The 12,326-nt window shown below is 48.0% G+C and overlaps 1 protein-coding gene across 1 annotated transcript; it reads left to right on the plus strand.

The window, feature by feature from the left end:
- Positions 1–2,516: 2,516 nt before the first annotated feature.
- LOC137163269 (uncharacterized) lies at positions 2,517–5,990 on the plus strand. Its single transcript, XM_067563451.1, has 2 exons — positions 2,517–2,573; positions 4,100–5,990. The coding sequence occupies exon 2, from the start codon at positions 4,110–4,112 to the stop codon at positions 5,475–5,477; it is 1,368 nt and encodes a 455-aa protein (XP_067419552.1). The 5' UTR covers positions 2,517–2,573; positions 4,100–4,109; the 3' UTR covers positions 5,478–5,990.
- The last annotated feature ends 6,336 nt before the right edge of the window (positions 5,991–12,326 follow it).

A 12,326-nucleotide genomic window follows, 5' to 3' on the forward strand; every position in this document is an offset into this window, starting at 1 on the left:
AGCAGGTATTTCCCCTGGAAGGAGGTATTTCCCCTCCCTGTCTGCATAACTACTCCTTCAATATTATCAGTCTTGGTAGGGGTCTACTAGAGACCACCAGCTCAAGATCATAGATTCATAGAGTTGGAAGGGACCTCAGGAGGTCATCTAGTCCAACCCCCTGCTCAAAGCAGAACCAACCTCAGCTAAACCATCCCAGCGAGGGTTTTGTCAAGCCACAACTTAAAAACCTCTAAGGATGGAAATTCCACCACCTCTCTAGGTAACCCATTCCAGTGCTTCACCACCCGCCTAGTGAAAAACTTTTTCCTAATATCCAACCTAGATCTCCCCCACTGCAATTTGAGACCGTTGCTCCTTGTTCTGTCACCTGCCACCACTGAGAACAACCTAGCTCCATCCTCCCTGGAACCCGCTTTCAGGTAGTTAAAGGCTGCTATCAAATCCCCCCTCATTCTTCTCTTCTGCAGACTAAACAAGTCTAGCTCCCTCAGCCTCTCCTCATAAGTCCTGTGCTCCAGCCCCCTCATCATTTCTGTCGCCCTCCGCTGGACTCTCTCCAACTTTTCCACATCCTTTTTGTAGTGGGGGGCCCAAAACTGGACACAACACTCCAAATGCGGCCTCACCAATGCCAAATAGAAGGGAATTATCACTTCCCACGATCTGCTGGCAATACTCCTACTAATGCAGCCCAATATGCTATTAGCCTTCTTGGCAACTAGGGCACACTGCTGACTCGTATCCAGCTTCTTATCCACTGTAACCCCCAGGTCCTTTTCTGCAGAACTGCTGCCTAGCTCATCGGTCCCCAGTCTGTAGCTGTGTATGGGATTCTTCCGTCCAAAGTGCAGGACTCTGCACCTGTCCTTGTTGAGGAGGTGGATGAGGCATTTCTAGAACAAACAACAGACCACTGCAAGACCTGGAAGTAACAGGAGAGTTTAACTACCCAGGTATCTGCTGGAAAAGTAATACAGCAAAACACAAAATATCCACTAAGTTCTTGGAATATATTGTGGACACATTTTTGTTTCAGAAAATTGAAGATGTAACCAGGGGCAACCATTTTACACTTGGTTCTGACCAACAGGGAGGAATTGGTTGTGAATCCAAAGGGAGAAGGCTTAGCACCCACCACAACGACATATGAATGTAGAAAATACCATGGGAAAACGATAGGTCACTTACAGGTTTAAACTAGTGTAAATGGTGGATTCTCTGTAACTTGAAGTCTTTAAATCATGATTTCAGGACTTCTGTAAATCAGCCAGAGGTTAGGGGTCTATTACAGGAGCAGGGACCATCACCTTGCTGTGGTGAAGGGGTTTGCAGGTTCCAATTACTATGTTGTCGGGAACTTTGGGTCGCCCAGACACAGTATAGTCCTCAACAGTGGATCAAGCAGAAGAGTACCTTTTGGATCTGAACGGCTGTGACAGCGGATGAAGGTTGATGCAAGTTGGAGATCTCCATTTTTGTCTCAAGACTGCTTCCTGCCATTGGGCTTCAGACCTCCAGTTCGTCATGATTGTGTAGTCGCACCAGCCTCCTCCACATTAAAAAAAATCACACACAGACTTCTACCACAGGAAATAAGATTCTCCAAGCTGTAAATCCTGTGGTAGAGATCATCCTCTAATCAAGGGATTGCTGAACGAATGAACAAGAGCAGATGGGTGAGCTTCTGTGGCCTGCGACATGCAGGAGATCAGACTAGATGATCATGTGGTCCCTTCTGCCCTTAATGTCTATGAGTCTATGATGACTCTTCATAGGATGGCACGACCTTTGAGGAAAAGGTCATATATCCTTTTTTTGTTCTGAACAGCCTCTAGAGAACAAATATACAAAATATTGAGATTCTTGTTCCAGTGGGAACATAAGTATCAGTGATTCAGCATAGTCTAAACATTTGTGCTATATTTGTTTGCAGTGTTGTTGTAGACGTGTTGGTCATCGGATATGAGTGAGACAATGTAAGTGAGGTAATATCTTATTGGATCAACTTTAGTCGGTGGAAGGGACTAAACATTTATACAAACTTACAAATATACTTATACCCTAACAAGATCTATAGGTTGACCCATGAAGAAGAATTGATCACATAACTAAAAATTAATGGTAGCATAGGTACAAGTGATCATGATTTGATCACATTTATAATGTGCAAACAGAATAAAGTCCAACCAGTAATCTATAAACTTGGTGCTTTAAAAGGGCCAATTTCACAAAGTGAGAAATGATAATAAGACAAAGCAGCTGGGAAGAAAACTTTGAACAGAAAAATGTGTATTATAATGAGGAATTGTTTAAGAACGCTTTACTAGCTTCCCAGAAAGCCACAACTGATGAAGGTTGTACTGGTTAAAAATTTGACCTGGTTTACAGGGAAAATGAAGGCAGCTATTAAAATGTAGTCACATCATATAATGATAAGACTCTTTCCATTCCAGTAGTACATAAGGATTTTGATAAACAGCTTCTAAAGTTACGTATTTTTAAATCAGCAGGTCCAGATAACTTGCATCCTATAGCTGACGGAGGAGCTTGCTCGGCCATTCTGATTTTCAGTAAGTCTTGAAAAACTGAGGAAGTTCTAGAAAACTAGAAGAAAGCTAACGTTGTGCCAATGTTTTAAAAGGGTAAACAGGATGACCCACATAATTATAGGCCTCTCAATCTGACATTAAGAAAACAAGAACAGCAATAATGGGTCTGACCAATGGTCCATATAACTAGGAATGGTTGATAAAGGTAACAGTGTTAATGTAATAGACTTCTGTAAGGCCTTTGGCTTGGTACGGCACAAGATTTTGATTAAGAAACTAGAAAGATACAGAATTATCACTGATGACATTTGCAAATGACCCCAAAACTGGGAGAGTGGAAAAAACTAAGACTGATCACTAATACAAACAGATCTTGAGGGTTTGGAAAGTTGGGCTCAAGCAAAGAATATGTGATTTAATATGGAGAAATGTAAATGTATACCTCTAAGTATAAAAAATGTGGGCTACACAGAAAGGATGGAAGACTGTCCTGGGAAGCACTCACTCTGAAAAAGATTTGGGAGTCACGGTGATAAATCAGATGAACATCCCAGTATGATTTTGTGGCCAAAAGGGCTACTGCAATCCTTTGGTGCATAAGCAGGATATTTAACCTCGGTATTTGGAACTGGTGCAAACCCTGCTGGAATACTGTATCCAGTTCTGCTATCCACAATTCAAGAAGGATGTTGATAAATTGGAAAGGGTTCAGAGAAGAGCCATAAGAATGATTAAAGGATGAGAAAACCTGCTTTATAGTGATAGACTTAAAGGGCTCAATCTGTTTATTTTAATGAAGAGAAGCTTAGCAGGTGACATGATTGTAGTCTATATGTAACTGCGTAACTGCTTAGGGAACAAATATCTGATAACAGGCTCTTTAATCTAACAAAGAAAGGCCTAACATGATCCAATGGCTGGAAGTTGAAGCTAGACAAATTCAGAGTGGAAATAAGGTGTAAAATGTTTAACAGGCAGAGGAATTAACCACCAGAAAAATTACCAAGGGTCATGGTGGATCCACCATCAGTGACAATCTTTAAATCAAGAGTGGATGTTTTTCTAAAAGATCTGCTCTAGGGATTATTCTGGGGGAAGTTTTATGGCCCATGTCATTCAGAAGGCCAAACTAGATGATCACCATGGTGCCTTCTGCCTTTGGAATCTGTGAAAATGTTTTAGACTTTGGAGAAGGATTACTAAACCTGAGAGTGACTTGTTTCAACTGTCACATGTCCATGAAGGGTTAAACTATAAACCAGAGTGCCTGAGAGCTCTCGGGAGGTCATGCCTAAGCTACAGGGGAGACCAGGGGGGTCAACACAGGTTTGGGGACTTAGGGTATCTGGACTCTGAGTTCCCAGTTCCTAGAAGTCATACCAGACAGAGTTTGTATTTCAGACGTAAGCCTGAAAAGCCAGAGTCAGTTCCTGGACATGGCTCAGACTCAGTTGATTTATAAGCATGCAGGATCCACTCTTTGGATCCAAACATATCAGTCTTGTGGATGCCCAGCTGGGTCTGTGATATCTTTCTGTGTTTTATAGGGGCTATCCAATGGCAGCAGCAGAAGGGCAATTTCAGGCCATAACCAAAGCCACAGTGAGCATCACGGATGCTGACAAAGTGAGGAAGGAGGCGGAGCTGCTGTTGAAGCCCGAAGCCAAGTGGGAGGAGCTCCTCATGCCAGCCGCCATCTCCGTTGCCATCCTCGGGGAACTGGCATGCAACTCCGTGAGGCACAAAGACGATGTCTCCATCAATAAGAACTGCCCGACAGATGCGTTTAAATCCATCGAACGCCCAGGATCCTTCAGGGCTTGTCTGGACCAAGTCAATATGCAAGCATGGGGGGCCTTCAACGAGGTGTACCAGATCGACACACGTTCCAGGTATGTCTCAGGGAAGCTGACAGATATCATGCAGAGCTTCTTCCAAAATGCTCAAGTGGGAAAGAACCAGCTGCTTAGAGTGAAACAGAAAATACAGGACGAAGCAGAGAAGTGCAGGAAGTCGGCTCAGGAAATGAAAGACAAGTTCTTGGAGGTGATCCTCCTGGTCAAGGAGCTGTCGCAGGCCTGTCAGAATGCCAGCCATGGTTACGAGAAGGACCTGAATGATGTTAAGATGGCACTGGACCAGGCAAAGAACCAGGGGAAGTCAGTCAGTAAGGCTATGGGGGAAGCTAGGCAGAAGCAAATGCAAGCAGAGGGGGAGATGAAGGAGGCCTTCAAGGAGTTCTGGGAAGCGGTGAACTTCAGCCCCACTTCCTGGTACGACGGGGGCTCAGATGTGAGCAATAAAATTGAGTTGTTGAAAAAACAATTATCGAAAGTGGAGGGGGAGACACTGAGGCAGTCCCACAAGGAGGATAAGAGAAGCTTCGAGAACATCATTAAACTGATAAAGGAGATGCAAAATATCCTCTGTGAGATAAAGGAGAATGAGATGAAAGAAAAAGATTTAGAGACAGCCAGGAAGATGCTGATCGAAGGGCAGGGTGCCCTGGAGAAGGTGGAGCAGCAGTGGGAGAAGATGGTGCAGTTCTTCCAGGTGATCTCCAACCTGATCGAATTCTGCTTCAACTGGCACATTCAGGAATGTTCAGCTTCTGCTGAGGGAGTCCAGCAAATCACTCATGCATTCAATGCTTCCAGTGTGGCTCAGCTGGTGAACCTGCTCTTCGAGACATACAATCAAGTGCGTGAGAACTACATGAAAATCCTGGCCAGCAGCTCAAGAATCCTCACTAAGGAATTGTCCGATCCCAGCTTTGACTCCGAATGTGCCGAGATAAAAATTGGTTGTACTAAGGCCAAGACGGCTACCTCCGAACTACTGCTGGAGAGGAAGGATGAGTTCAAGAAGAACTTCAATGCCAGGCTGGAGACCATTGAGAAGATGAAGGCCATGCAGCACCCATGAGGAAGAAGTTGAATGCGATTCACAGGGCCAACTGCAAAGTAAGGTTACTATGAATAGGATGTTCCAGTTAAGTCCCAGCTCCTGGGCAAAGCTACACAATTGAGTGATGAAAAATTCCCCGCTCCCCCTCCCCCTTTTTTTTTGCTTTGTTTACTGCTTGAAGATCTCAATCAGCCGCTCTCTCTAAGCTGTCCTTGGAAAAGCTTTGTTCATCTCCATTTTGACCTTCTTGAGAGAAAAATGTAAGACACTCCATCAGGTCTCAATTCCTGCACCAGGGCAGAATTGTTCCCTTCAGTCTATTTTCCCTGGGCTCTAATTTTAAAGGTCCCAAGTGATGAGACTTTTTAGAGTAAGAGAGCTGGAATCAGAACTCCTGAGTTTCCATTCCTGGGCCTGAGAGAAGATGGGTAGAACCAAGTGAGGCTGAGAGTCAGCTATTCAACATAGTCCCATCTGAAGTGCTGGCTCCCTGTTGCTGTATATTGGGGTGGATGAGTTGCCTTTTAGCCGTGCTGCATTTCTGCTGCAATTCTTTCCTGTCATTCACTTGGTGGTGCTGATTCAATAAAACTTCGGTGATTCCAGTTAACCCAAGGCATCTGAGTGTACTTCTGTCTCCAACAGCTTGGGTGAAATTTGGCTGGGAGCCCCCACACCCAAACGCCAAGATCAAGTCTCTAGCCCATTCTATTAAGGTGTTGAGTTTTGATACCATTCTCATCACCAGAGTATATGAGCACCTTCCAGTAATACACAACTGTGACTGCCCATCTGTCACTTGCTTGTTCTGTTATCACACACACATGCAGTGGAAAGTCTTGTTTTGGTAGGGTACTTTTTTAATATATCTGTTGCTCTGTGTTTATATTAGAGAGGACAAAGGCAAAGAAATGCACCCAGCCCTTGGAGCAGAAAGTGATGAGGTTTGTGATGGCTTATTTCTTGGAGGAGCTCATCCCCTGCTCTTTGACTGCCAGGACATAGCAGCGCTGCCAGATAAGCACCTCCTAAAGCGAAGCTGTGACAGGCGCGGCTGTTCTTAGTCCATGCAGAGTAAATGCAATCTATGCATTCTTGTTAGGTTGTTGTGCTCTCTAGTGACCACATCTGTTCACTGCAGCTGCATTTAAATTAAGCGTCCTCTGGGCTGTTGTATCAGGGTGTAAGAAGGGGATCCTAGCAGGCACATCTTTGTCTGGCTCAGGGGATAATAGAAAGTCCCACCGTTAACTGAGACAATCCATTGTGACAAGCATACATTTCCTAGTGTACCTGTGGCTCCTATGGGGAGCTAGCACCGTGCTTCGCTTGCAGTAAACCTGGCCCAGTGCTTTTGCCACTTATCCAAGTCTGTGATAATTTATGGGTCATGCTTATTGAGGACTGTCAATTCAGCTAGCTGCAGAAGCTGAGATGGCATCCAGAGGGGAACTCAAACCAGCACGCACGCCCTAACTGACTGACAACACCACACAGTCCAAATTTTGCCACACAGTCCAAATTTTGCCAGCGGCATTCATTGCCCTAAGATATTTATGAAGGCCAGGCACTTTGGAATATTCCCATGTGGACTGGTGTTTATATGGAAAATAAGAACACTCCAATTTGCAATAGTGAGGATTCAAAGCTGCACAAAAGTTTGGCAGGGGTATAAATGACCCACTTTGGAGCATGAGCCGATTGTGAACAGATAGGGGTCAGGACAGGAAAGTCCACCATAGCCAGGCTTTTCCATCATTGCCCTCTAGGGCAGGGGTGTCAAACATACGGCCCACGAACCTTTTTGATCTGGCCCACATCCGGCCAGTTTTTTTGAGACGTGCTGCCGCTCAAAGTGAGGGCATTGGGACTTAAAGAGATTTCTCTGCCTACGGCATTGCCGGTTTAAGAGTCCATGAAATGTCTTAAAGCGTCAATGCCGGACGCAGAGAAATCCCTTAAAGCGGCAATGCGCTCAGTCCGGCAACACGGTCCACTGCGAAATCCCACCGCCGAAATGGGGAAGATGGCCCGAATTTTACGGCGGAGGGTATTGCATGGCCCCTGTGAAATGCAGTTTATGAGAATTTGGCCCGTTACCATCAGCGAGTTTGACACCCCTGCTCTAGGGGGTTTTCTCACCCCTCCATCTGTAACAGCTGGAGCTGGCTGCTGTTAAAAACAAGACATTGGGCTAGATGGAACTCAGGTTTGATCAGGTTGGACAATAGATTAAAAGACCAGAAGAGATCATCGTCATATAATCTGACCTCCTGTATAACACAGGCCACAGGCTTTCCCTGACTTAATTCCTGTTTGAGGCAGATCGGATTTTTTAGAAAAAACCTCCAGTCTGGATTTTAAAATTACCAGCAATGAAGAATCCACCACCTGCTTCTTGTGAGTTGTTCCAATTGGTCAATTTCCCTCACTGATACAAATTTACACCTGATTTCCAGTGTGAAAAGAAATATCAGAGGAACTGAAGAGATACAGCACTGGCTGGAAACTGAATCCAGATCAACTGCTTGTCACACACTGTACTGCTTGCTGCACCACCACTGCTCTTGGTTTTGTATTGAAATAGCCTCCCTTTAGCAAGAAAAACAGCCTAAAACCATTACCAGCAACACACCGGTGCATCTTGGGAACCAAAAATACATGCAGCAAATTAAGATGCACGCTGTGTTTTGTACCGAGATACTGAACTAAAGCACACGATAGATGGTCATTCAGAGTTGCAGACAGCAGAGGGGGCCACTCTGCTTCTTTAGCAAGTTTTAAAGCAGTAACAAGAGCTGAAGATCATGAACATAGTGAGGTCTAAGATTTGACTAGCCTGGGGTTCCAGCTAATCCTCAGGATGTCAGTCAGCCTGGGTGCGGGGATGGTGTAGGGCAGAGAAGCTGGATGGGAAGGGGCTATGGGCCTAAGTGAGGCTCTCTCCAGATCCAGATAAAAAGGGGCTGAGTATCAGGGATATGTTGTGGGATCCCAGATGAGGTTCCCTGCAGCACAAAGCCTGGAGAACAAGAGAAGGTTTTGGTGGGTGCACTGGGGCACTGTAACTGGGACCTGGGACCTGCTGGATGTGTCTGTGTAACACTCACACACGGCCTCGCGCTGGGGTGCCACATGTCCATAATAAGAAAGAATACTAGTGATTCCGATAACACCCCTACCTGCTCCAGGAGGAGATGCTCAGAGGAAGGCAGCAGGAATTGCATCGACTTGTCTGGCTGCCATCGTAACACCAGGCCAAGTTTTGTCATTTCCTGCAGAACACCATCAATGCCGTCCCCTCTGCACAGCTCGTTACCTGCCAGAACCAGCCCCTCCTACCCTTTCCCCGCCCATTTCCCATTCACCAGCTTGTTCCCCCAGAGCCTTCCCTATCCAGACAACAGGCGCGCCAGCCTGGGCCCCTGGTGTCAGACCAGCTGCTCTGACTGTACCAGAGTCACCTGCCCCTCCACGTCCTTGTCTGCCAGTCTGTCCCCCCTACAGACAGAGCCCTGCTCCTCCAAACCCTCCCTCCCATATCCCTGACTAACAGCCCATCTGCACTGGGGAGTCCACCCCACACAAGGCTTGAACAAGCCAATGGACAGGCCAGTTACCCCCCTCCCCCCGACTGCACCTGGAGGAGGAAGCCGAGAGCAGGGGTTGATTAAGTGAACCTCAGCTGGGCAGGAATAGGAAGGGCCTGTCTAAAGCCCAGGAGCTAAGAGCAGATGGAGGCTGCAGGGAGGAAGGCTGGGATCAGTGACGCCCTGTGTAAGTGGGGGAACGGTCCTGCTGTTGTGGGGAACTTTCCTGACTGATACACAACCCCGGTGGAGTTGATTAGTGAAAGGATCTGAATCCTCACTCCCACTCCCTTTACCCAGAGGCCAGCCTGACCACGAGGGCTCCCCCCTTCCACGCTCCTGTGTGGCGGGGTCCCCGGAACCCCGACAACCCCAGATTCCTGGGGGGGCTCCACCCCCAGCCTTGTCTGGGTCACTTAGGGCAGGGGCCTGATTGTCCCCACACCTGGGTGGGCTCTCTCCGCACTGGATGCTTCCCTGACCCACCGATCGATGCCTATGGTTCAAAGCACACATAATTTCTGAAACAGCGATCAATACAAAATAAGGAAAAAATGAGAGAGGCCAAAGGAAAACACCCAGTGCCTGCCCCTGGCCTGGGACACCACACACGGCGTCCCCCAGCTGTGCCAGGGAGGCAGGGGTGTGAACCTGCGGGCGGTGTGAGTCCTGGGGGGGGGTGCAAACGCCGGCTTGGCTCCACCCCCTTCCCTGCACTTCACCGCAGCATCCGGCTCTCCCGCTCCAGCCCGGCGCCGGCTCGCATGGGGCAGCCTCACCCCCCAGGCCTGGGGAAAAGCAGCACGGGAGAGTTGCCGTTCCCAGCACAGAAACCCGGGGTGGGGCAGGGGGAGGGGAAGGCGAGGAAGGAGCCGACGTACGGTTGCTCTCCTCCCCGCGGGGAGCAGACACCCGCCAGCCGCGCGAGGGTTTCCTCCCGGGAGCCGCGCTAGGCGGGCGGGAGGCGGCCGGTGCGGACGATGTTCTGCTCCTCGGGGCTCCCTCCACCCGTCGGCAGTCTGTGGAGACCCGGCCCGGCGCCGCTCGGGCGGGCAGCAGCTCCCCTCAGCCTCGCCGTGCCGCTGCCGCCTGAGGTGGCAGCCAATCAGAACGCCCCGTTTTTCCCGCCTCTGCACCATGGACCGTACCAATGGGTTTCCCTCTGCACCGTGGACCATACCAGTGGGTTTCCCGCCTCCACACCATAGATTGTACCAAGGGGATATGGTTTCCCGCCTCCACACCATGGACCGTACCAATGGGTTTCCCATCTCCGCACCGTGGACCGTACCAATGGGTTTCCCACCTCCGAATTGCATTTTTCGTGTTCATTATGCAACTTCTGACAGTGTTATCACTGAAGCGCCTGCTCTCCAGCAAACACGACATGATGTATGCGGAGGGGGGGGAAGAGGACTGCCCTTTTCTTGGACACTCCTTGTAAAAACACATTCCACTGGGCATCTCCGCTGTGCTTTTCTTTGGCTTCGGAGTCCGCCCAGTGTGTTAAATCCATTGCGGTGTCGTACAATTGATGGATAGAAACAAAACACACCTCAGAAGATGTAATGGTTTCCATCAATGCTTTGGCATTCTGAGCACTGAACTCTGCGTCCAGCGGCAAGGGCATGTCATTTAAAAGCGAGATCAGTCCGTCCATCACTTGAGTGGCGGGTGAAATCTCCATTTCACTTTCAATGGACTCGCAGTAGTCACGTACTTGTCCAGGCGGTAAAGAACTTCGTCAGACCACAAATTCCATCGTGTCACTCCTGGTTCTGGCACTTGGTCAGGATTAAGCTGCTTTTTTCCTGCAAATAAAGCCTTAAAATGCAGTTTGTGAGCTGGGCAGTGTTTTTTAAACTTATTTTTCACGGCCAGGGAACTCCCAAGCCATGTGGGGAGGGGAAACCCCAGGGCCAGGATTCCTGGAGTAGGCTGTTTGGGCCTGGCTGGCTGCCCAGACGTTCAAGGGACCCTTGTTTTCTGGGAGCGCAGTAGCTCTAAAGAGAAGAGCTACGTGTGGGAAAGATGAATGCCTTCCTCGGTCCTGCAGGGGATATATTGAGGGGGAGTGGAAATATCTGTGCCTGGCTGCCCTCCCTCCCCCCTCAAATCCCACTCATCTCCCCAAATTCCTCCCCATAGCTGCTTCAGCAGGCAAAAGGAAGGGGTTTTGGGGATCCCCTCCACTGATCCCCCGTAAGGGGAAGGAACCCAATCCCCCCCACACACACACAAGTGGGGAAGGAATGAACTCCAGGCTCACCCTCCCTGCTACTGCTCCTCGGTGAAAGGGGAAATCAGAAGCTGTGCAGGTGAGCAGGGGGAGGAAAAGCAGGTGTCAGCACTGTGGGGGGAGCTTCAGCTCTGCCCACTCAAGCCTCCCCAAATCCATATTCCCCATTTCTGTCTTCCCTACCAAGAAAAGCTCACATTTGCTCCATGAATCCTCTCCCAGCTCCTCAACAGGTGGGGTCCCTGTCAATACTTCACCTCCCCTAAGGAGCAGGGCTGGGGAGGACCGTGCCCAGAGACAGGCAGGGAGGAGACCGACGTGCAGCAATGCTTTTCGTTGCCAAGAAGCTCGGGGCAGGAAGGGACTGAGCGTTGTTGCGTTTCTTGTTCACAGCAGTCAGCCCCCCACGGCTCAGAACAACTTCTGAAATGTAGGTTCTAAAACTGGTTTGCAGCAAGTTCTGTGATATACGTTTTATAGGGGGCATCGCTCTTTTCCCCAGCTCTGCGCAAAGGTTTTGAGACCCTGAAAATGTTCAAAGCTCAGTCATTTGGGGGAAACTGGTATATCTGGATCCCCAGGACCAGATGACCACAAACCCCACCCTAGGCCCACTAGTGGTGTAACAATTTAAACCAATTTCCTTTAGGGATGTGGATTCTAAAGCACTCTGGAAAAAAATCAATTTTAAACAAACTGCCATATAGCCTTAAATAGGGTGCCACCCCATAATCTCAAAGGAAAAATTGACACAGACACTAGAGAATCCAAATTTAATGTCTTTATTTTTCTGGAGAGGCATAAAAGACAGAAGCAAAATGAGTAAAATAAAAGTATTGCAAATGCAAGCAATAAACATTACTTGGCAGTCAATTTGAAGCAAAAAGATCAAAGAATTAACAGTAACTCAGCCAATGGAAACAATTAATGGCAAACTAATCAGTGCTTTAATCAATACTCAGCCTGTTGAAGCAAACAAAAGCCAATAGCTAACTTTACTGTAGCATTTGGATTTGGTCTTAGTGACTCAAAATAAAG

This window comes from Emydura macquarii, unplaced genomic scaffold (genome assembly GCF_026122565.2).
Source record: "Emydura macquarii macquarii isolate MOO-44397 ecotype Brisbane River unplaced genomic scaffold, CSIRO-AGI_Emac_v2 contig_2486, whole genome shotgun sequence".
Classification (NCBI taxonomy): domain Eukaryota; kingdom Metazoa; phylum Chordata; order Testudines; family Chelidae; genus Emydura; species Emydura macquarii.